General features: G+C 35.1%; 1 protein-coding gene across 4 annotated transcripts in view; it reads left to right on the top strand.

Annotated features, from left to right (window-relative positions):
- PARG (poly(ADP-ribose) glycohydrolase) overlaps positions 1-25,561 on the top strand; it is a 109,267-nt gene that overhangs the window by 19,150 nt on the left and 64,556 nt on the right. For all 4 annotated transcript variants that reach the window (XM_014562648.2, XM_032491682.1, XM_006188777.3 and 1 more), the window contains exon 7: positions 753-827. In XM_014562648.2, coding sequence (XP_014418134.2) covers positions 753-827 — 75 coding nt within the window. The remainder of the gene's footprint in view (positions 1-752; positions 828-25,561) is intronic.

The raw sequence follows: 25,561 nt of genomic DNA, 5'->3' as shown, positions 1-25,561 counted from the left end.
TTTAAACGATGAGATAAAGCATAATAGTAAATAATAGTTTTTCTGTGTAACTACTGGATTGTATTATGTGTACCTATTCTGACAACCAGGTATGAAGTGTAGCGTATTCAGTTAAACATTACAACCAGTAGATGGCGCAGTAGTTTGACTTTTTACAAAGGAAAGTAATTTACATGAATCGCTGGGGAAAGATACTCATTTGCATGTAGCTTATAAAGATAGCTGATAAAAAAAGATAAAGATAGCTGATAATAAAGGAACAAAAACCATGTTATGCTTTAGGGCAGTGTTTCTCAATCTTTTTTCATTATTGCCCTCTTCCCCGGGGAGCCTTCTTAGATATTTTTTTCCTACTTTACTCTCATGAAATCTTAATACTAATACACTATATATCTGTATATGTAGTGTGACCCCTTTGAGGGCCAAAAATCACCATAATATTTAATTTTTTTATTTCCAAGATCCCCAGTTTTTGTCCACTTGAATTATATCACCTCTGTTTAGAAGGTATGTTTTAGAGTAATTATGTTTTCCCTCCTTATTACTTGGCCTTTCTAATCTCATTTTCCTTAAGTGAAATAAATCAGTATGCATTCTGTTTGTTCACAGCTACTGATGTGGAATAGCTAATGGTAAGAGGAAGCTTCTCCAACATTAAGAAATATACCAGAAGTAGTTCATAAAGGAGACAGGCTATTCATAGATAATTCACTTCACTATATCATGAAGTTTTATTTATGCTTTTTCCATAGGATGCTATTCTGAAATACAATGTGGCATATTCTAAGAAATGGGACTTTACGGCGTTGGTTGATTTCTGGGATAAGGTAAAAATATGCTTATTTCTTTAATTATGAAACTAATACGACAACTCTAATAGAAAAGTTTGAGAAAAGTAGCCATAATTGTGTCACACTAATGCAGTTATCATCTTTTATTTTGGTGAAAAATATTTCCATTATTTTACATGTATGTTTTAGGAGCTAATTTTGAAATTTATTTTATTCTCTCATAATATGCATTTTCTATTTTCTTGTACCACTTTCAATATTGTCAAATGGCTGCATAATATTTCAAGACTAGATTTTGAGAATTTAATGGTTCCCATATTCTCAAACATCTAGGTTGCATCCAGTTTCATTCTGTTCTCAATTATACTGTAGTAACCTTTTTATATATATATAGATATATATGTGTGTGTATAAATGTATATATAAGCTTTCCCAAATTTGATATTTTTTCTTTAGAAGAAACTGCCAGTATACTTTTGTTAGATAAGTAAGTTTCCACCAAAGAAAGATACTTTCATATACAGTCTATTTTAAAAAATTTTTATAATTTGATTTTTCTGTCCATGGTTTAGTTACCCATATTATATATGCTTCATTTACTGATAATAGAAACTGAAAGTTTTTTGAAATGGAAACATTTTGTATTGAAATATTTTCAGTATTATACAATTTTAACTTACCTAATAGAGAGTAACTATTGAACTATAAACGTGTGCTTTATTTTTTTATTGGGGCCTTTCCCTCTCTGGTCTTTTTTTTTTAAGATAAATAACTCTGAGAGATATATAATATGATAATTATTATTCCTATTGTAAATGAGTAGTTCTGATTTAGAAATGAACTTTTTGGGCCAAAGTGACATAGTTTGTCCCTGGCAGGACGATGTAACCCAGTCACTGTTCTTCCCACTATTGCCTGCAATCACAGGATAATTTCCCTCTTCACACATCCTCCCCTCCTACTTGCTGCATATTTTTTCAGTAATAAGAGACTGATCTGTCCCCTTCCTCCAGTTTTCTCTATCCAGATTCACATTTTCATGTCTGCTCCCTCCAAAATGACTTTGAAAAAATTCAAAATTTTTTAAATTTCCATGACAAATTTTTAAATTTATCTTGCAGCACTCCTGCTCTTTGCCTTGCTTTATTCTTGATGAAATGTTGACATTTTTTTGTACGTCTAAAGTTTCTTGGGGCCCAGGCTATGTCTTTCTTAGCTGTGTGTTTCCTGGAGCATCTGTATAATGCCTTCCTTATTGGGAGTGCTCTGTAAGTAGTTATGGACTGGATTTCAGCAGATCAGGTTTTCATACTGGTTTTCATGGTGACCGAGGTCAGAAGAATATTATCTGGGAGTAATGCTTTGAGTTAAAAAATTACATTTCTGATTCCTTCCCTCACTCCCTGTCCATGCACACAAATCTAAATCTAACAGACTCTTCCTTATCTGATCATTTTTAGCTTGTGATGTTCCAGTGTTCTTGTTAGCTCATATCCTATAACTTGAGAGTACTGAAGATCTGTCTGTGCTCTAGGACTACTGGTGGTAATCCAAGAGAAAGATTGGGTGCTTAATTACATTCTAAGGACTCAAGATTAGGACTCAATTAAGATTATTGTGAATCCTTATTTGGATTACAAATAAGGAAGAGCCTGAAAGTGTGAAAGTGTATGAATAAATACCACCACTCCCTTTCTTCAGAAGTTTTTTGACTATTTCACAAAGTGTCAGAGAGGCAACATCACATAAGCAGTGGCACTCAGATTTATTGTGTATCTGAACCCTGGAGGGCTTATTGAAACAGGTTGCTGCCCATCATCCTCTCCAAGTTTCTGATTCAGTGGGTCTGGGATAAGGCCAGAGACTTAGCATTTCTAACAAGTTCCTAGGTGTGCTTGGTTCAGGGCCCAGGCTTTGAGAACCACTGGTGGAGAAAAGAGCATAGAATTAGAAATGAGAATCATGGATTCTTAGTCTCAACTCTGTGTAACTTTAGTTAAGCCACATGACCTCAGTGTCAATTTCCTCATTTGTTAATTGACAAAATAACCACTTCATCCAGCTTAATGACGTGTTTTAAGGATCTAGCTAACCAGTGTAACTGAAATCACTTTAAAAATCTGTAATGATAATCAGATATGTTGTTACTTTGTTTCCTCTGAAAAGTTTGCTTTGCCTCTTTGAAGTTTTTTCCATCGTTAACATATCTGAATTGCAGAAAACTTGGGACAATGCCAGAAGTCAGACAATAAAAATTACTCGTGATTTTGCTACCCAGAAGCAATCACTTTTAACATTTAAAAGAAATGTGATTCTATCCACCTATACATATTGAATGTGGATTTTTTAAAATGTTACTATTTTATAATGAACATATTGGTGCCTGAATATTTTGTGTCATTGATGATTTCCTCAAGAATAGATTCCTAGGACTATAATTACCGGTTAAAAAAGTGTATTGGTCTTAAGACCTTTGACACAAATCACCAGTTTACCTCTCTGGAAGGCTGTGCCAGTTTTTGCCAGTGTGTGGGAGTCCTGCATCACCATGGCCTCCTCAGTGTATTCACTTTCTAAGTGATAATACATATAGCACTCTGTTCAGTGTCTTCTGCAGAGTCAGGGCTTCATCTGTCTGTTAAATTTGTTGCCTAAGAAAGTATGCCTGTAAGATATTCAAGCCTCTTGGAAAAAGCAAATTTTGGTTAGGATAAAGTCATTTTCTGGCAACTAGACTGATATCACTTTGGGATATGAGAGTTCTCCAATTTGAATGACATTGCTTTTCAGACTCTGAATAGGTAATTTTACTAATAAAGTGAAATTTATAATATAAATGATAAATTTGAAATTACTTGCTTTCAAAGTTTGAGATCATTTTCCTCCTGTATATATCATATCCTCCATATACTGCATTTTTTCACACACCTAAAGAAATGTGTTCTCATAAGTGTTAGCAGTTGTTGAAGTCATGTACCATGTAATTTTTGATGCCGTGAAAAGTTGACCAAACTGATATAATCGTCTTTGTCACTTGTTACATCATATAGATGGTCTATTTGCGTTTTGTAATTTTCTTGTCTTAAACTGGATACGGTTGTTAATTTTGATAAAAAGTAATGTTAAATTTGATACCTTGTGATGGCAGTAAAACATGCCATTGGTTAAAATACCTCTGTCGCCTTGCCATGAGGTAATCATCCCTCCCATCCCTTCTTAATCAGTCTGCTCAGACAGGACCTTGTTTCCCCTTTATCTGGTGACCTTGCCCAGAAACATTCCTGTAAGAGTAATATATAACAAGTTTTGGTGTGTTTAGTGTAGATCATAAATATGAGGTGATTATCAAGGTGCTGGTGATAGTTTTACAGATCTCTGGGGAGAGGAGTCATTGCATTTTTGACCTTCTGATTTATATTTATTTTATGAACTTAATGGAGGGTTGGAGGAGTTCTCACAGTTGTACCAAATATTTATTTCTTATTATTTTTTCAAGTTTTTGTCTCTTTACATATATATTTATAGTTACAGCTAGATAAAAAAGTATATTTAAAATATTTTATGATATATTATAAAAGCTATGTTACATAGCTTTATCATTTTTAGTTTTAATGGTTGCATAATATTCCATCAAATAGATATATCATTTGCTTAGCCATTCCAGGGTTAGAGATTTAAGGAAATCTCTTTGTGTAAAGCATGTCTAGAGGTTTAAGGGTGTTCTTCCCTATGACTGTTTGTTATTCTGTCATTGTCAATGTACTTAGTGGTAGACCTTGGGTGTTTAATACAGTTGTGTGTTTTTCTGTTTCACATCTTCGAAGATACTAATATAGAACTTTACCACATAACAGCCCACAGGGATAATGTTGCCCAGGATTGCAGGGGTTAGTGAGAAGTAAGTTTTAGACAAATATATGGGTGGTATTGGAGGAGGAAAAGGAGATCTTTAGTGCAAGGGAAACAGTTGTTTGGCTAGGTTTTAAATTATAAATGAATTGTGTTTGCTTGGCATTATCTATGTCCACGTTTTGGAGTAAGTCCTTCTTTAAAACAGGGTTCTTAAATGTTACTTATTAACAGTATTTGAAAAGTCTTTACTTAAATGTTACACCCAACTCTGAGTGGCTTGCTTTGCTAAGGAAAAAAATGAAATTTAAATTTAACAGCATATCAATTTTAAGATTTTACAGTTAAGTTTATTTTGGGCTGTTAATGTTTTTCTCCGTAAAACCTTGCTTTGGCTAATTCTGTGAGTGATGGATGAATTTTGTAACCCACGCCTCCTTAGAACAGGAGATGTTAATATCAACAGTCATTTATGTGACTCCATGTTACAGTTATTACCTAAATGCTAGTATCTAGTGCAAGAGGTAAGAGACCCAGAATCCTGCTAATCCTGCTATGTAAGCATCCTTATTTAGGATGGAAGTGAGGAATATTGCCTAAGCTTTTTTTAATTTTGTCAGAGCCCAGCTAAGGTCACAGAGATCAATCTGTTATTTTGTAATTTATAGTTAAAATAGTTAAATATGTAGGTGCTGCTGAGTCGAAACGGTCATTATTTAGTGTTTTTTGCATCTCGAGTGCTAATATTGGTCTTCCTCTCTGCCAGCTGTTGGAAGTGCTAGGAACAAATAATCTGTGTTTTATGGCCCTCCTGTGTGGTGTTCCACAAAATTAAATTCAAACACTTCTGTAATTTGTATTCTAAATGGATCGATATACTTCTTGCTGACATTTTTCACAGGAAAGTTTAACAAAATGTTCTATATATTAGGAAAAGTTCTCTATTAATGCATTTTAGAGGAATTTTAAATACTTCCATCTTTTAACACCTGTGACACTATTTCTTCTCATTCTCAGCGAATTAACCTGTGAAATTTACATGGCACATTGAGGCCATAGTGATTGAAGAGGGGTTGGGGGGTGGGGTGTGTTTAAGAGAGGTTACTTCTGTTTCTGTGATCCTGGCTTCTGTTTCTGGACCTGAATGGTAGTTAAAAAATGGATGTTTGCCTTATAATTATTCATTAGGCCAGGCATATGTATTTTGTGTACTTTTTGAATACATATTTCACAATAAATGTAAATGTCAATATAAAGAGCTTTAAATTCTAAGTTTGATTTGTATAGCAAACTTTTTCAGCAAATGGGTTAGTTGTTGAAAGGAAACCTAAGGTTTTTAGTGACTGTTTCATCTTCCTTTCCATGTTTAGTTTTATGTCTGGAATAGAAAAGATAAGAATGAATAGGCCTCTTGTTTCCTTACTTCTGTTAGTTTATCCATAAAGGCTGCTGTAAATAACAAAATGAGGGTTTTGTTTGTTTGTTTGTTTACATCTGTGGCTGCTAAAAGTAGAGAGTGAGAGGTAGGAATACAGGAATGAGAGGACATTTAAAAAATTTTAAGTGGAAAAATTTAGACCTTAAAGTTGAAAGGTTTTGTTGCTGTGTTTAGCCTAGTAATATATCCCTGTTTGGAAGCCGCAATTTTTTTTTTTAAATAAATACAGCATGAAGTCTATACCTCAAGTCATATATACACAATAAATTCTTTAATGAAACTTAGTAATGGTGCATCTTTTCCTTTGCTATAATTATTAAAATATTGAGTATGTGTTGTCCTGTCTGCTGGTGTCCTATGACTTGTCAGAAAGGCTGTGTAAAGTCTCTCTCCCTATGCATGAGGGTGTATGAATCTATCAGTGACGAACTTGCATTCTTGTTTATGTGTTACTTAATTTTAAAAGGTAGATGGGGGGTCATACTGAGTTTTTGAAGGATGCACACTACGTGGAGCAGATTATTGTGCCTAAGTCATCTTTTCCTTCAGAGTTCTCTATGTGTAGTTTTAAATTTCAAAAACAGGTACGTTAGAATTCATTGTCCTTAAAATTGGTGTGTACTCTTATACCCATGTTTAACTAAAATAACATTTTTGAACTCATATAACCATCAGAAACCTTAAAAATTATCATTTTTGACAGATCAACAATAGAAACTCAGAGAAAACAAACATAAGCTTGTTTTAAAATGGATTACCAAAAGTCACCTCACATACATAGAGTGGTGGCTAGAAGAAATTAAATTTTGAGTCATATCTTTATTATGGGATAAAAAATCAATATATAATATACTGAAATTATTAGGCAAAAATCAGCATAAATCACCTGTCATTAGATAACATAAAACACAATAATAGTTACATGTTTATGCATCACTCAGGCATCATACGTAAGTGGTGTCATTTGGACTTCCTGGCCTTCTAGTGCGTGTCATACCATTATGGGCAACTTATTTAATAATTGTGTCAAATGTACTTCGTACTTTTTGTATACAAAAAATTTTGGAACGAAAATATTAGAGGAATTTTTTTTCTTTTTTCTCTCTCCACCCACCCCACCCCCCACCTCTATAAACATTTCATGGAACATTAGTGTTTTTTAGAGTAGTTTCGGAAAATTTGAGATAAGGCAACAGGTTGTTACACTGTTGCAAATCGGAATAAATTTCTTTAACCAATAATCAGTAAAAATTGTGGCCTTTCACAATAGCTTTTTTTTTTTGGTAATGCAGAAATAAGTTTCTGAATGTATAGAAACACATCACTTCTTAGCTTCCAATTCCAAATGGAGTTCTTCATAGCTAATCTATTTTTTGGATCTTTCTTCAAAGCTTAAAAGATGATTTAAAGTGTCCTTGTTATATTTGTCATAAAGAGCCTGTAGCAAATTCCTAATCAAATGAAAGCAGCCTTGAATGTTTCGCAAGACTACAGCTAATGTCTTTATCCCTCTAGCTTTTGAACCTCTGATTTGGAGTTCAGTGGAAATTTAACCTTTTTGGACTTCTTCCCTCAGTGACTCACAGTCTCTAGAATCAATAAGGTCTGCATTGTTCTACAGCTTGACTTGATCTAATTCATGAGAACTGTAGGAGCCAAAAGAGAGCTAATCAGAGACAACAAAATATTAAATTTTGGATTTGTATGGAATATGTGAATAACTACCCCTGGTTTGATTAATGTATGCTTTTAGATTGGAGCATATACTGGTCTCATTCATGATCTGTTTTAAAGAGTGCACATCTCGTAGAATTAATTGCTCCAATTGGGACTAGTCACCTTGCTTTATAAATGTGCTGAGTTATTATGGATTATCAATCTTAGTTGAGTTCTCCATGCACTAGATCATTAATGGAATTAGAGTTGTTATTATGTATTTGTAAAGCACAGTGTTATATTTATCTGTGTGGAGAACAGGGAGGATGGAAATTAAAGACATCCAGAAGTGAACATTTATTTAGTAGAATTCCTCCTAATTCTAATAATGAAATTAATCTACTTCATTAATGCCCTGTAACTCCAGCCTTACTCATTTGGTTCAAATAGCTCTAGAAACCATAACTTTTAAATGTTGCTGTGGCATTGATTTCATTATCCTGAAATCTACTCTTTTGGAATAGTGATGATAATTTCATGGTCTGATCTCTCCCATGATTTATATCTCTGTCAACTAGCTCTGAGGTGGGAAGGTGGGTTTGTTTATGTTTTCTTTTCCTACACAATTTGACCCAATGCCTTGATTTATAATTCCTGTTAGATTATTTTACATATACTCATCTTATGCTCCTACTTATTAAAAATAAATTCTGTGTTCCTTTTGGTTAAGCTCTTAGTAACACTTTTATCTAAGTGTAAGAACTCATATTTAACACTAGAATGAGTTTTGTAGTATGTATTATCTGAAGATAAAAATAATAAGAGGAAATAAAAACAATGTAAAAATGTTTTTCAAATTTATATACTGTTTCCATGAGTAGCCTATATAAGCAATGAGCTCTGTGGTAAAGACTGACGTAGGTCCATTATCCTGGTGATGCAGGGAGCAAAACACCATTAGTGCCATCATAGCTCCGTGATGGCTGCATCTGCTGAGGACTGAGCCAAGAGTTTTCTCCATATTTTACTTTTGGTACTAATTGTGAAAGGTCCTTATCCTTGATTTGTTGCTATGGTAATGATGGGCAGTCAGATTCTTTGGTGTCTGAGCAATTATTCTTTACAATGTTAAAGAAGTTTTTAGTAAGCTGAGTGGCATAGTACCTTGTTGCCTCAGGTGCTCTTTGATTACATGAAAAGCACTATAAAAAGATGTTTTCTGCAAGAAGAACAATTTCCAGCAAAGTGAAGTATTTTCAAATGAACTCCCAAGTCATGCTGTTGGTCTCATCTACCTCAGCACTGGGAAGCCCAGCTCAGAGATAAACAAGGTATCGTAATCCATTCAGGCTGTTGTAACAAAATAGACTGGGTGGTCGATAAACAACAGAAATTTATTTCTCATAGTTCTGGAGGCTGGTAGGTCCAAGATCAAGGTGTTGGCAGGTTCAGTGTCTGGTGAGGACCTGCATTCCTGATTCATAGATGGCTGTCTTCCTGCTGTGTTTTCACAGAGCAGAGGAGCGAGGGCATTCTCTGAGGTCTCTTTTATAAAGGGCACTAATCCTATTTATGTGAGCTTCGCCCTTCGTGATCTAAGAACCCACAAAGGCCCCCCACCTCCAAACTGGAGGAATAGGTTTCAACATGTGAATTTCCAGGGGATGCAAACATTTTGCATTGTGTGTTGTTCAAATATTTTTAACTAAAGGGTTTCCTCCTACTGGGAACAGTTCTGAGGGATCGTACAGTAAGGAGATCAGCTTAGCTTGCTTTAACAAAACATTTTCCCCTAACTTATTTATAAATAGAACCTTTTTCTGTGTAACAGCTTATGATTTCTCATGGAACATGCCCCGCAAAACAGTTGTAATCTATTGACTCTCCCCTACCTTCCTATATTTTCCTGCCCAGTCTAGTATCTGTACAGTTGACCATTGACCAACATGGGTTTAAACTGCATGGGTCCACTTATACATGGAGTTTTTTCAGTACTAAATACTACAATATTGCACGATCCACTGTTGGTTGAATCCGAAGGAATTAGCAATGGAGACTGAGGTGAAAAACAGCTCCTCCTCTTCATTCTAACAAGTTCCACTTGAGAAGGAAAAGCTGCCAATAGGAAAGCTCCTTAAGCCCAGGTAAAAAGTTGAGGGACAGGTATGTACTATTCAAGGAGAGGCGCAGAACCACGGATAGGGATGAACCATGGATACGTAGGGCCAAGTATAAATTATATGTAGATTTTCGGCTGAGCGGAGGGTTAGCGCCCCCAGCTCCTGTGTTATTTAAGGGTCAGCTATAGTCTACTTTTTTAAGCTAGTTCCTCTTTGACCTTTGGTATCTGCTAGTTTCCAAATCTGATAGCATCCAGTTACTTGCTTTGTTTGCTCTTTAAGAAAAAAAATTTTTTTAGAACATTTATTTTATTTTATTTTTGTATAATTTATTTTATATATTTATTTTGAGGGGGGGTAATTAGGTTTCTTTCTTTCTTTTTTAACAGAGGTACTGGGAATTGAACCCAGGACCTCGTGCATGCTGAGCATGTACTCTACCACTGAGCTGTACCGTCCCCCCTGTTTCATTTGCTCTTAACTAATAGAGGCCTAATACTAAAAAAAAAAAGCAAGGAGGGGAAGGAGGAAGGTAGGAAATGAATCATAAATATTATTAATAGACCTTATGCTTTTTTTGTTTGTTTTTATGAGGGGGAGGTAATTAGGTTTATTTATTTATTTATATTTGGAAGAGGTAGTGGGATTGAACCCAAGACCTTGTGCGTGCTAAGCATGCACGCTACCATTTGAGGTATACCCTCCCCACTAATAGGCCTTATGGAGAGTTCATATTATTGAATCTGAACTTGGCCTTTGGTTCTTTATACCATCTTTTATGTATTTCCTCATTACTCTATGGTTCTAAACCTTTTCATTGCTTGTCTAATCTTCACCCATGCTCTACTATCCACCTGCTCCTACTTCACACCTCTTCAAGGGATTTGAGACCATCTAAAAGGTAGATTCTTCCATTTCCTTCATTTTAGGTTTTCGGAATTATTCATTCATTTTTTTCATGTTATTCAAGGGAAAAGCTGGTCTCATTCCACTCCTCAAACTCAGCATGTGCAAAAGCAGAATTATACTTTAGGAGACATATGTCACCGTATCTTCTCTGGCCTCATCCTTCTTCCCCTGATGCCTGGTTAATGCTTGCTTGTCTTGTAGTGTTCAGCATAGCTGTCACTTCTGTTACTGACTTTTTACTTGTCCATGTCTTATATTCTTCCTTGAAGGAGGCTGTATTTGTTCTTTGTTACGTCCCTATTGCTTAACAGAGTGCTGAGAGTGTTAAATACCGCTTGAAGCTGGGCACACTCAAATCTTTATCTTCAGATCCTTTTCTCTGTCAGCTTCTTTCTTTTTTCTCTTTTTCTTTTCTACTTAGGGCTGGCTGCTGGCCACTGATCTGCTGAACCTTTGACAGTCTTTGTACCTTTCTGGGTCTACTTCCTTCTTATTTTTTGAAGGGTGGTAGTGGAGGGAGCTATTTTTTTTACAAGCAAAATGAGGAAATGGGGCTAGATGTGATATTTATTAGTATTTTTTTTAAGGTTTTCTGTTTCTTTTGTGTGGGGGCGGTAATTAGGTTTATTCATTTATTTATTTTTAGAGGAGTTACTGGGGGTTGAACCCAGGACCTTGTGCATGTTAAACATGTGCTCTACCACTTGAGCTATACCTTCCCCTCTGTCAGCTTCTTATATTAAGACACAATAATATTACTTCCTAAACACTTCTTGAGGCTCACCTCTATTTCTATTACAATTGTCTAATCCACGCCGTCATCATGACCCAGATGGTACATTGCCGCAGTCATCCAGCTGGCCCCCATGTTCAGTGGTGCTCCCTTCAAATCCATCCTTCATGCTGCTCACACACAGTGAGCTATCTGAAGCATACATCTTCAAATCCTGTGTGGCACCTCATCTATTTTCAGTTCCGTTGGGTGATATTTATGGTATTACATGACCTTGTCTCTGCTCATTTCTCCATCATCATTTCTTGCCACTTCCCTGTTCCAAATCTGATATTCTAATGACTCTGAATTGCTTATGGTTCTCTGCATGCTGTTGGCTTGCTCCTAGCTCAGTCTTTTCAGTCTTTTTTTTTTTTTGAAGTGTGTGTTTATGTATGTATGTGTGTACATATGTATGTATTTTTTAATGAAGGTATTGGGGATTGAACCCAGGACCTCATGCATGCTAAGCAGGAGCTCTGTATAGTCACTGTGCTATATACCCTCCCCCTCCAGCTCAGCCTTTAGCTTCTCTGAGAACTCTTTTCTGTCCTCCCAGCCTCTACTAAGAACTCCTCTCTGTGCTCACAGTAGGACCTGTGTGTACCTGCATGCACTCACCACATAAGGCATAATCTGTCTATAAAACATATGCATCCTTCAGGATCCTGAACTTCTCCAGGGCATCTTACTGTTTTCTAGCTTACGGCTGGTGCTCAGTAAATGTTTCTTGAACTGACTTCAGGATATTTAAGGAGAGTAGATCAGCACGCAGAATGTGGGTCTTAAGCCACAGTCTCTCACTGAAAGATTTAGGAATCATTTGTGTAAAGTCATAGTCGACTGGTTGGGATTGGAAGTTGGTAGGAAAGGTGAGGTATGTACACATAAACCATTATGACTATTTATATGCCATTTTTACACTATGAAGTAGTAAGGTTCTAGAGGACAGCAGCCTTGCATTATTTACCCTTGTGTTTATTCCTCACAGTGCTCAGTGTGATGTCCTTGGCAAAGTGGATACTCAATATACGCTGGAACTAAATGTCAACATACTAACAATACATGTAACTAACTTGAGGATAAAGTGGAGTCTGGACCTATTGAGCTGTTCTCTTTCTGGACTCCTGAGCTCAGCTAATCCACAGTTCAGGGGCCCATTTACCTTTTTATTCTCTACATGTTAAGAAAAGAATGAATGTCCCAGATGATAGATTGAGCCTGAGTTTGTAATCTGTCGCATTTGATGTAGCTAAATGCTATACCATTTGTCACATGTCTTCCATTTTATATAAGCTACAAAGCCAGAACTTATTTCAAAAGGAATATTTGACCATTTTCAAATTCATCTATTTTCAAATGAATTGCAGTTACCAGAAATAGCCCAATGAGGTGGGATAAAATTCAGTGTCTTTAAAAATCCCCAAACAAAAAGGTGCAGGTTTAGTTATATGCATTTGCACTATAAGCTGTACATATGTCTAGAAACCGCTGACTCTTCCTTGGATTGCTCTCGTGTCTATTTCTTTGGAGTGAAGGAGCGAGTAGAACTGGATCTGTGTTGTGCAAACAATAGCCAATAGCCGTATATGCAATTTAAATGGAAATTAACTAAAATGAAATAAAATTTGAAATGCAGTTGCTCAGTCACACTGGCTGCTTTTCGAATTCTCAGTCAACACATGTGGCTGTGGCTGCTGTCTTGGACAGCACAGGAAGTTCTGTTCTACACTGAACTAGATCATCTGTAAAGTTTCTTTGCAAACTGACATCTTGCTAGTCCAGCTACCTGGAAGCTCCTGCTGCTCAGATCTCCTCACAGGGAACTTCAGCATTCTTTGATCATATTTTGAATTTTTTCTAGATTGGATATTACCTGAAATAATTGAGTTGCCAGGTAGAACTTGGTCAATTTTTTAAAAAGGTATTTTCATTGGAATGGCATTTGTTTTAACTACTAATGCATTTGTGTTGTTTTCCTCTAAAAAGTCTTCCACCAGGGGGTGCCCTTGAACCTTTTGGGAAAATTATGTTAGTTTCATCCTTATTGGTGAGAGTGAAGGTTGAGCTAGAATATTGATTATTAATTCATACTGGATAATTTAAGAATTAAACATTACAATATGTATGTATGTACATTACTTGATGGGTGTGGCAAATTATTTTCCTAGTGGTGTGAGTGTGAGAAGCTATCACTGAACTGTCTTAAAAATTAGTTAAAAGTAAAAATAAGTCATTTTAAAGTATTTCTTATAGTTCAAAAATATTCTCATGAAATTTAAAACTATTAACTATAGTAAAAGAATGAAGTTATTGTTCACTTATATTTCTTAGACAAATTAAGTCCATTTTACTTCTAAGACTAGAAATCTTACATTAACCATTAGCTATTTCTCTGAAGTCTTGTCATGTGGAGTTTGAGAGCCTGTCTATAGAAGATGGATAATAGTGTGACTATATGTTATTGAAAATATCTGTTGGCTTGTGTGTAATAGCATTGCAGTTCGGTGATGTTTGCTAAAGTGATTGATGGATATAGCCATGAAGTTATACAGTAATACAAGTGAGAGATGAGAAAGACCTATCAGAGCATCTTGTGCCAGTCTGGGATTATTCCCTAAGGAATAATCATTTACTATAACAGTATTGAGAAGTAAATTTTTCTTTGGAGACAGAGGATAATGAGGTTGTGTTACATTTTGTCCTTTCTAAGGCAAGAATACTTTGTGCGTTTTATTATTAGCATCAGAAAAGATAGCGATTATCAGTAAATACTGTTTAGAGAAGAGCTTCCTTCATGTTTCATAAACCTACACAATGTTATTCCTCATGTTTAATCTAATGAAATTTGTGCAGGAAATAGTGTGACTGTTTTTGATTAGAGGCAAATTTTGTTTCAAGAACTGGATGAAAGGTGTTCTTCCTAAATTGATTGTATTCCCAGATTAGTTGTTAATTATGTGGGTTTTGGAGTACATGGTGGTGAAATTTCCACAGCCAGCTACAAACGCCCATGAATTTTAAGCCACTGATGACATGTTTCCTGAAGTGAGAAACTCGTGCAGAGTTCTGTCCTGAGAAACAGAACAGCAGTTGGGAGAGATTGAAAATGGAGTGGTGATGAGGACCAGCAGGAGGGCTCTTTCTCACTTCATTCCTCACTTCCTCTTCTTCCCTTTACTGGCTAATAGGAGTTTGGCAATGGGGTTGGAGATTAAGAATAAAAGGAGATTTTAATACTTAGCACTCTTTTTCTCCTGCTGGCAACCATTGATGGGGAGGAAAAAATATGTCTGTAGCAGCCCATATTAAACAACTGTCAAATTAATTTAATGACAAATACAGATTATTTCCAGTGTAAGTTACAAGACAAATACTTTAAAGGCTCTTTGGTATTATCCTTAAAACAAATCATTTCAAGTGCTCATAATGAGCTGTGATTTTTATCAGTGCTTCTCAGATTTGAGTCATAGCATTTTGAAAATTCCTTAGGAAGCTCTTAATCGCTGTTTAAAGAGGAAAACCAAACTGAATAATGGTACAGAGACGGGGTGGCTTCTCAGCACAGCCCTTTTCCCTGCGTCACCACTGCTGACCCCTGTTAGCACTCAGCCTTTCGTATCGCCTTGCCCTCCGCCACTATATTTATTTTGTATCTCTTGTTGCTATAAGATACAATTTTTGGACAGTCTTATTTAGGTCCACAAAACAGCTCACTAATTTGTGAAATATGCCTGCTTAAATATGAAAATATTAGACTCTTTTCCTGAAAACCAGTTGGACTTTATTAAAATATGGAGATCATTTTTATAGAAGCCATAATTGTCATGGGTGATACACATGAGAGATCACCCTGTGGTTGGCCTGTCAGACTTGCATGAGCTTTCAGAAATTAAGGGGAATGAGTGAGTTTGTTTTCTTGTAAGCTGTCACATTCTGCTCTTCAAAGTGTCAGCCTGAATCGTGCACAAGTAAATGTTAGAAACATTCATCTTCTCCAGTTGATTTTTTTACCCTTACATAACTTAGTGCCATAATTTATTTTTTTTCCCTCTGATGTTTAATTTCTGTAGTCTAAAAACATACCTGAAGAAAAGGTGAATCTGGAGATCTTAATAATTCTGATTTAGGCTCTTTTTAATTTTTGAAATATGAACCTGTCTCTCAGACATGTGAAGCTCTGGAGGTAGCTCCAGTAAGTTTTTCAGGTATATTATAGAAAGCTCAGTCTATATGCAGCTTAACTTACTTTTCTTTAAAAAACAAAAACAAAAACAAAAACTCTGGTATTTGTGCTAAGCAGTGGAGATTCTGATAGGCAGTAGGGAGAAGGAAGAGCATGTGCTTTGTAAAATTACCTAGCTGTGACAGGAAGTGTCAGTTAGCTTAACAAATATTTTTAGTGCGAACATTACATATGAATATGTTCTGGCATAGTGAGCCGATATAAATCGTGTATGAAAGGAACTTCAAGTAAAGCCCTAGAATGCATGTCCATAAATAACTACAACATAAAGCAAGAAGTCTTAAGTGTCTTGTGAAAAAACATACAGATAAATTACAAGAGGGAGAGTTACCTTCTAGCTGGTGAGTCAGCTTGGCTAGAATTTGAAGCAGTGTGTTGCTTGAGTAAGACATTAAAAGGTTAGGCAAGTTTTAGAGTAGAGGAGGAAAGAAATTCCAGGCGTAGCACAGATTGCATTTGTGGAAGCCCAGGCAATTGCTAGAGAAGAGTAAATTGCTGAAATGTCTTGTATGTAAAATGCATAGGCGGTTGTTTGGGAGAGCGAGAGGGAATGTGTGTGTATGCTAAATGAGACTAGACCAGCATCTAGGGCCAGATAGCTTGATTATTAATTCAGGGAGTTTGCACTGTACTGAAAAGGCAAGGAAAGGCTATTGAAAGCTTTCAGGTGGAACAGGGACACACCAGGGTGTACTTGGGCAGAAACAGAAGGTGGGCTAGCAGCAGGGCAGCAGTTAGATTATCGCAGTGATCTTGGTGAGACTGGATGAGGGGCTGAGTCAGGGTATTTTAGTGGTGATTAGGAAGTGATGAATATGTGAGGCCCTGCTGGATCAATCAGTAGGGCTTGGCAGTTAATTGATGTGGGGGTGTTGAAAAAGGGAGGAGGCTCCAGAAAGGTCGTGAATTACTGGCCCGTTAGGTAATAATACTTTCCATTTATATATGAGGTTTAGAATTCATAAAACATTGTTATATCTGAGCCTTCATAGCTCTGTAAGTTAAACAGAGTTAGAATTATCCTTATTATGATGAGGAATTAAAGAATTTGGAGATTTTTCTACAAAGAGTAAATGTGGATCTGGGCCTATAACTGTAGTCTTCCATTCCAGTTTCTTGGCCAATTGCTCCGTTCTCTAAAATACCCTTCCTTGTGAACCCAGGAAGAAAAGTCCTGGCACCTAGTTCCAATGTATGCCACTAAGCTTAAATGTGGGAAATTGGCTTTACTTTCTCTGCGCTTTAGTTTCTCTGCATATCCTTATATGCTTTCTCTTTTGCAGGGCTACTTTCAGGATAAAATGTAATTTTAAAATTTTTATCAACTCTATTCAGCAAGTAGTAATGAGTACTAAATATTACACTTGGTACTAGAAAACAGGATGTATAAAATGCAATCCTGGCTTTTGCAGTGTCATAGAGTAAAGAAGGAGAGGAGAAAAACATGTAAGTAAATAATTATAATAAAACGTAGTAAGTACTGGACCACTGATATGTGCCTGTGCCTATGGAGTCACAGAGGAAGGAGCAATTAAGAAAGTCAGGGAAGGCTTTACAGGGGGACGTGAATGAAGTCTTGACACGTAATTTGTGGTTTAACTGTAGTGAAAGGTTAAATAAGGCAGGGGGCACAATATGCATCATCATCATAAAAGTAGCTACTCTTTGCTGAAAGCGTCTAAAAGCCAAGGAATTCCAAGGATTGCACTTAGGTACCAGGAGCTAGGAAGAGACCAAGAAGGATTTTTTCTGAGAGCCTTCAGATTGAATATGATCCCATTAGCACCTTGATTTTGGAATTCTAGCCTCCAGAACTGCGAGAGAATACCCTTTTGTTTTGAGCCACTCAGTTTGTGATACTTAGTTACAGCAGCCCAGGGAAACTGATACAGTGTGGTGCTGGCGTAACAATCAAGTTAATCCATGGAAAACCCAGAAAGAGACCCATGCCTATACAGTTATATAATTTTCAACAAAGGTGCCAAAGTAATCCAATGGGGCTTTGGGAAGAAAACATCTTTCAACAGATGGAGCTGGGAAAACTGGGAAAACTTTATCCATATGGGAGAAAAAACGAACGTCAACTCTTTGTACACAGCATACACAGAAAATAACTTAATGCAAAAGCCAAAACCATAAAGCTTCTAGAGGAAAGCATTTTTGAGACTTAGGGATAGACAAAGATTTCTTTGGACGCAGAAAGCATTAACCATAAAAGAAAAAATTAATAAATACTTATCATCAAAAGACATTAAGAAAATGAATAGACAAGCTAAAGAGAGGGAGAAAATATTTGCAAAGTATTTTTCTGACAGAGGAGTTGTATTTAGACTATATGAAGAACTCAGTTAAAAAAAAAAAAAAGACAAACCACCCCATTAAAAAAATGAACAAAGGTGGGTGAGGGTATAGCTCAAGTGTTAGAGCGAGTGCTTAGGATGCATGAAGTCCTGGGTTCAATCCCCACTACCTCTTCTAAGAATAAATAAATACAAAATAATCTTAATTACCTCTCCCACTAAAAAAAATAATTAAATAAATAAACTTAAAAAATATGAACAAAGGAGTTTAAAAGATGCATCACAAAGATATACAAATGATCAATTAGCACATTAAAAATGCTCAATATCTTATGTCATTGGAGAAATGCAAGTTAAAACTAGAATGAGATAGTAGTGCACAGGCTCTAGAAAGGCTAAAACTAAAATGAACAGATGTAGCTAGAGATGTGGAGCACATGGAACTCTCAGACTTTGTTGTTGGGCGTGTAAAATGGTTCTAACACATTGGAAAAAGGTCTAGCAGTTCCGTAGAAAACTAAGCAATTACTGCTCTGTGACCCATTCATTTCATTCCTTTCTATACGTAGCAAAGAGAAATTAAAATATGTGTACACAAAAATCCTTTGTTTATAGAAGACTATTTATAGCAGCTTTACTTATAATAGCCAAAACCTGGAAGTAGCCCAATTGTCTATCAACAGCAAAATGAATAAACAAATTGTGGTATAATTATACAATAGAATAAAATAATAAAGAGGAACAAAATCACATACACACAACATAGATGCATCTCAGAAGCATGGGGCTGAGGGAAAAAAACAAACTTACGTAAAACAGTACATGTCACATGTTTCCAATATATGAAGTCTTACAAGAGGCGAAACTAATGTATGGCAGAAAGAAATTTAGGACAGTGTTAGTCTCTCAGGTGTTGCCTGAAGGGGCATGAGGGAACTTTCTAGGGTGATATCCTATATCTTGATAGGGGTTATGAGGTGTATGCATTTGTAATGTCTCATTGAATGTACACTTAAGGTTAGTTTATTTCACTGAATGTACATTTGACCTCAAAATGAAAAAAACCTGTAAACAAATAATAAATTATATGCAGGCTGAAGTGATCAGGGGTAAAATGTACTGATGCCCCAATTTACTTCAAAATGCATTAAAAATGAATTAATGGATGTATAGAGATGCGACAAAAATATAGTAAAATGTTAATTCTAGAAATTAGTAAGTATATGGGTGTTCAGAGTATAGTTATTTTAGTTTTGCTGTATTTCTGAAATTTTTCATGATGCTGGGAAAAATGGGAATCAATAGGGAATAGTTAAAATTATATATTCATATTGTGGAATACTGTGTAGCATTTATCATTCTGTTATATGGAAAGATTTCTATGGCTTTCTCATAAGGCAAAAAACAAATTGGAAAAAATTTACCGTTTAGTTTAAAAATTAATGTAACAGAGAACTAAATTTCCATATGCACATATGTAGAAATGCTTAGAAGAAGTTTGGAGAGGAGATGAGCATCTGTTTATGTCTGAGGAGTAGTTTGGAATTGGGCATTTGTGGTCAAGAAGAGCTTTGATTTCAGCTGAATTGTTTGACATTTTCAAGGCAAGAATGCATTCACATATTACTTAAAAATTAATAGAAAAGGAGGATTAAAGCTCATCACAGAGGGGTTTGTATATGTGGGGATAAAAAAATCAACATCATTAGTAATCAAAGAAACATAAAATAATAACGGTGTCATTTTAGCCTATCAAGTTGCAAATAAAACAAGAATCTGAGAATTCGCAGTGTTGGTAAGGTATGGAATTGAGTACTTTCTTATTCAGTACCACGATATAAATTGAACCTTTCTGGAAGGTGATTGGGCAGCATATTTCAAAAACCTTAAAAAAAAAAAAACCTGTGCTTTTGATATAGCATTTCCACTTATAGAGATATTTAAATAGTTGCAGAAAGATGGATATACAAGGCTGTTCATTGCACTGGCAACTTTAAGGGTGGAAAATTGACAACCACCTATAAATCTATCATAAGAGATTGGAGAAATAAGTTGTGGTTGTGTCCGAGTAATATAACAATACTCAGCTATTGAAAATGGTGATCTAGGATTATATTTATTTACATAGGAAAATGTCCACTATGTAAATGAGAACAAAATACAAACTGGAAGGATATATGACAGAATGTCAGCCATGTGTCTCTTGATAATGGGTTTATGGGTGGAGCTTATTTTTTTGTTTATGTTAATTTTCCACAGTGGAAAAACATGATTTTAAAAAACATTTTGTTTCTAGTGATGTTTATGAAGACTATACAGTGAAGTGGAAAATTCTTTTGTCCAATAAAAAAATATACAAATATGTTAGAGCAACCTGATTTTTTTCTGTGTGAGAAGAAAAACAAATTCCTAAGTATAACAAACACCTAAATGGTTATATTAACTTCAGGATCACAGGATTATGAGTTTTTCCTCTTCTCTATTTAGATTTTGGCATGATATACTTTTTATGTTAAAAAAAATTATTTAATAAAATTTAACATTCTAGACCTTTTATATAAACTCTTTTGAAAGTTTTCATTAAAGAAGGGTCTTACTAACTTTTAAGATTTTTACTAGAATCTACCTAGGTTTACACTAAGAGATAAAGTGGAGTGACTTGAAGTGTTTGTTATATTTGAAAAAACTGAGTCCTGTAAAATATCTGAAGAAGCAGATCTATGGAAATTTTCTCCTTTATTGAAATAAGACTAGTTTTCTAGTTTTACCAGCTACAGATTTTCACTATTCATTCAAATGTCAGTAATCAGTGTTTATTTAGTACTTTCTTTCAGTGTTTATTTAGTGCCTAGTCATGTATGAATATGTCTTTAATATTAGAGCACAATTCACAGATTTGATCAAGCATTCGGAGAAAGAAGAAATAAGTAGAAAACTGTTTTCTATTTGTATGCTTCTAGATACTTAAATCATTCATAATGTTTTTAACATCTGACAAATTCAGTTACTCTATTTTAGTAGTTTGTTCATGTTTCCATCTGCAAAGGAAGAAAGATAGCTTCTCCACAGTCACTATGATGAAATTGCAGTAATTATTATCCTTCAAGGTGAGGGCTGATGTATTTATTGGAGGGATCACAGAGAGAGCATAGGGCTTTCTGCTTTGAAATTCATGAGGTCAGTGATCACATCTGTTATTGTTTACAATTCTGTGCTCAGTCCTGACACAGTGTCTGGCATAAAATAGTTACTCAAATATTTGTTTACTGGCTAATTGAATGGATGAGCAGATCTAGAGTCTGAAGAGAGGAAATGGATAAAATAGCATTATAATTTTGAAAATCTTTGTGTCAATTCTGAATGAAACATACACATACTCAAATTTTAGGACTACAGCAGAACACACACACATACACACACAGAGAAACAGTTGCCATATATAATTGTCTATGCAGACTGTCCAATAGGGGGCAGAGCTCTGCTTGTGGAAGAATTTAGTGATGTTTTCCCTTTTTATCATCACGTCAGTGCTTAATTTCTTTATAATCATCTTCATCATCATTATTCTTATAAATAATATATGATAGATTATAAATATTTATTATTTAAGGCTATTGTGTCCCTTGAAGTTAAGCAACAATTCATATTTTTAAAACTTACTACTTATATCTTGGTTTACATTATATAGATTAATAAATTGTACAGGTTAATAAATAGTACATCATAATTTGTAAAAGGTAAGATTTACATAAAGATTCTAATAATATATGAGAGGGCATAAGATTATGCTAGCTTTTTAAATTATGCATTCCATCTCAAACAGTAGTTGGGTTGGTTATATTCTCAAATGACATTTTTTATGTTCTCATTTATGTTTTCAAAGCAACAGTTAGACATAGGTTTGAAGTGTTGACAGTTGTGAGGAAGTCCAGTACAATAATGCTTCATCAGATAAATAAGTGATATTTTAAAGCTTGTGACAGCCAGCAAAGCTTGGCAGCAGCTACTCATATGTCAACTTTAAAAGACAAGAACAGGTACCCAAAGGAGAGGAAGCTGTCAGCCTATTTAAACACTTAAGGTTAAATGTCTTTAGGTTAAAAATGTTTGGGTAGACACTTCTCCTTATCCCTCCTGCAAATACAGCTAAAAACTGGACAGTATGAAAGCATTAGACTCTGATAGGTGGAGAAAAGACTGATCAGCTAGGGTCTGTGGGGCCATTGGAAAAATATGGCACCAGGGTGATATCAACAGAGGCCTGGCGGGGAGCCTGAGTGCTCGCCCACCCCACCCAGAGGTATCAAGTTGCCTCTCCCTCTCCCTGCCTTGGGAGTCAACAAAGGCAGTAAAGCACCTCTGTTTCCACTCCTGCCTGATAGTAACGGGGCAGCTCTCCCTTCCTCTGTTATAGAAGGCCTGCTAAAACAAGATCTAAATAAGATCCAAAGTCTCATAATACCCACAATATCCAGGTTCCAATGAAAAAAATCACTCATCACCAAGAACTGGGAAAATCTCAACTGAAATGAGAAGACAATCAACAGACACCAACCCTGAGATAACACAGATACTAGAATGATCTAGCAGCCATCACAAAAAGGCTTCAATAAACAATTACAAACCTGCTTGAAACACGTGGAAAAATAGACAGTCTCAGCAAAGAAATAGAAGCTATAAAGAAGAACTAAATGGAAATTTTAGAACTGAAAAATACAATACCTGATTTAAAAAAAAATGCAGTGAATGGGCTTAATCGAGAATGGGGATGACAGAGGAAAGAACTGGTGAACTTGCGAAAGAATAAAAGAACTAGTCTGAACAACAGAAAGAAAATAGACTTAAAAAAAAAGCAGTTTAGGGACCTGTGGAACTATTAAAAAAGATCTAACATCTTTTTAGTTCTGGAAGGAGAGGAGAAAAGGGGCAGGGCTGAAAAAAATACTCAACATCAAAAAAATCAGAAATAATAGCTCAAAATTTCCCAAATTTGACAAAAAGACATCAGGAAGCTGAGCAAATCTCTTACAAGGTAAACTCAAAGAAATCCATGCCAAGACATATCATAGTCAAACATCTTCAAAGTAAAGGCAAAGAAAAAGTTTTGAAAGCTTCAAGAAAGAAATGAAATGTTGCCTATAGGGGAAAGCAGTTCAAAAGACAGTGGATTTCTCATCAGAAAATATGGAGGCCAGAAAGAAGTGGCACAATATTTTTTAAAGAGTAAAAGAACTATCAACACGGAAGTGTATATCCATTGAAAATACTCTTCCAGAATGAAGAAGAAACCATGACATTCTCAGCTGAAGGAAAGGAAGAGAATGTGTCATTAGTAGACCTATCCTAAAAGAATGTCTAAAGAAATTTCTTGAAACAGAAAGGAAATGATGAAAGATGGAATGTTGGAACATCAGGAATGAACGAAAAACAGAGAGTGAAAATAATAATAAATGTAGTAGACTTTTCTTCTTGAAAATTCTAAATTGTTTGACATTTTCTCTTTCACTGTTTTCAAAAATAACACTGTCAAATGTGTATCTCAATATGTGTAGGGAAATATTAAAGAAAATTATAATTGGAGTGGGTAAAGGAAGGGCCTTAGAAAGGTTAAGTTTCTGTATTTTACTGGAATATGTAAAATGTTGACACCAGGAAACAGTGATAAGTAATATTTAATGAAATGCCTAGAGCAGCCAGTTAAAAAACACCTGTTCAGATATGTGCTCAAAAACACTTTAGATAAGTAAAAATGGAATTCTAAAATATGTTCAAGTAACCCATAGGAATGAAGGGAAAGAAAACAGGTGAATGAGAAAATTATGAGATGAATATGTCCTGACGTATCAGTGATTAAATGTAAATGGTCAAAATTCGCTACTTAAAAAGACAGAGATTTACAGATTGTATTTTAAAAAATGACACACTGTATGTCGCTTTCAAGAAATTATTTCAGACATAACAATACAGGCAGATTGAGAGTAAAAGGCAGTTTTGTTTGTAATAGCCAAAATTGGAAACAACCAAAATGCCCCTCAGCAGATAAGTGGTTAAACAAACTGTGGCATATTCATACTATGGAATACTACTCAGCAGTAGGAATTAACTATTGATACATGCTTCAACTTGAATAGATCTCAAGGGCATTACACTGGATGAAAAAAATCAATCTTAAAAGGACACATGCTATATGATTCCATTTGTATAACATGACAAAATTACAGAGGTGGAAAAGAGATTGGTTCTCACTAGGGTTTAGGGATAGTTGGAAGAAGGAAAGTGTGACTATGAATTAGTAGCACAAGGGAGATTTTGGTCGCAGTGGAACACTTCTGTATCTTGATTTTGGTGGTGGTTACACAAACATACACATGATAAAATAGCATAGGACAACACACACACACTGTACCAGTGTTAATTTCCTGGTTTTGGTACTGTGCTGTAGTTATATGAGAGGTAACCATTAAAGGAAACTGGGTGACGGGTAAACTGGACATCTTATACTATTTTTGCAACTTCCTGTGAATCTGTAACTATTTCAAAGTAAAATGTTGTAAAAAGCAAGAAGATAAATTATGAGTAAGAAGAATTTGTGTAACTTAAATAAATGCGTTAATATATTTTATGTATCTTTGGGTACAGGAAAGCAGGACTCTTTAATGTATATATTAAAATTCTAAAATAGTAGAATGCCTTCTGTATATAATTTTTTTAATTTAGTTTTTTTATTAGCATTAAAGAAGCTTATAATGAAGAGGCTTTGAACCCATTAGCCTTTTTTTAAATGTATTAACTTCTCATTATAGAAGACAATGATTTAGCTATTGTTTACTTAACCCTATCACCACTAACACAACCTTTTTTCTGTTTCCCCACTTTTCCACTGTTAGTTATTATATTCATTTCAATTAGACCAGTATTTGCTTTTTTAGTAGGGTGGTAAAAACACTATTCATATCTGAGATATGATTCCTTTTCTACTCTTGTACAACTTTTTGTTTTCCCCAGAGTTAATTATTGTCTTGTATTATTCACTTGCTTAGTCTTCTATACACCTGTGATTAATTAAAACCCAAACTCTCTGAATTGCAAATATCTTTGTGTTCATTCTGAGTATCAGTTTTCCACTATCCTAATTTAAAGAGGGAAGTGGGCATAGGTTTGGGTTTTAGAGCTTTAATATAAAGAAAATTCTTATTTTCTATAATAAAATTAATAAATTTTTCTATAAAACCAGAGTAAATGTAAATTATCTGTGTTACTTTTTCTATTTACACACGTACTGTGTCCAGCTGCAGATAGACAAGTGAATATTCCTTTTTTTCATCTTAGCTCCTGGTAGCAAAGGGAATCCATAGATATTTGTGAAGAGTCTGTGTCGTCATCAATCCCAAGCATCGGTCACATAGAGGAGTGGGGAGGGCCATGGAGTATAGGCAAGAACACTTGGGTTCTAATTCTGATTTGGTTGCTAATTGACATT

Source organism: Camelus ferus, chromosome 11 (assembly GCF_009834535.1).
Source record: "Camelus ferus isolate YT-003-E chromosome 11, BCGSAC_Cfer_1.0, whole genome shotgun sequence".
Lineage (NCBI taxonomy): Eukaryota > Metazoa > Chordata > Mammalia > Artiodactyla > Camelidae > Camelus > Camelus ferus.
The sequence above is the reverse complement of the archived record's forward strand: the minus strand, read 5'-3'. Positions and strand labels throughout refer to the sequence as shown.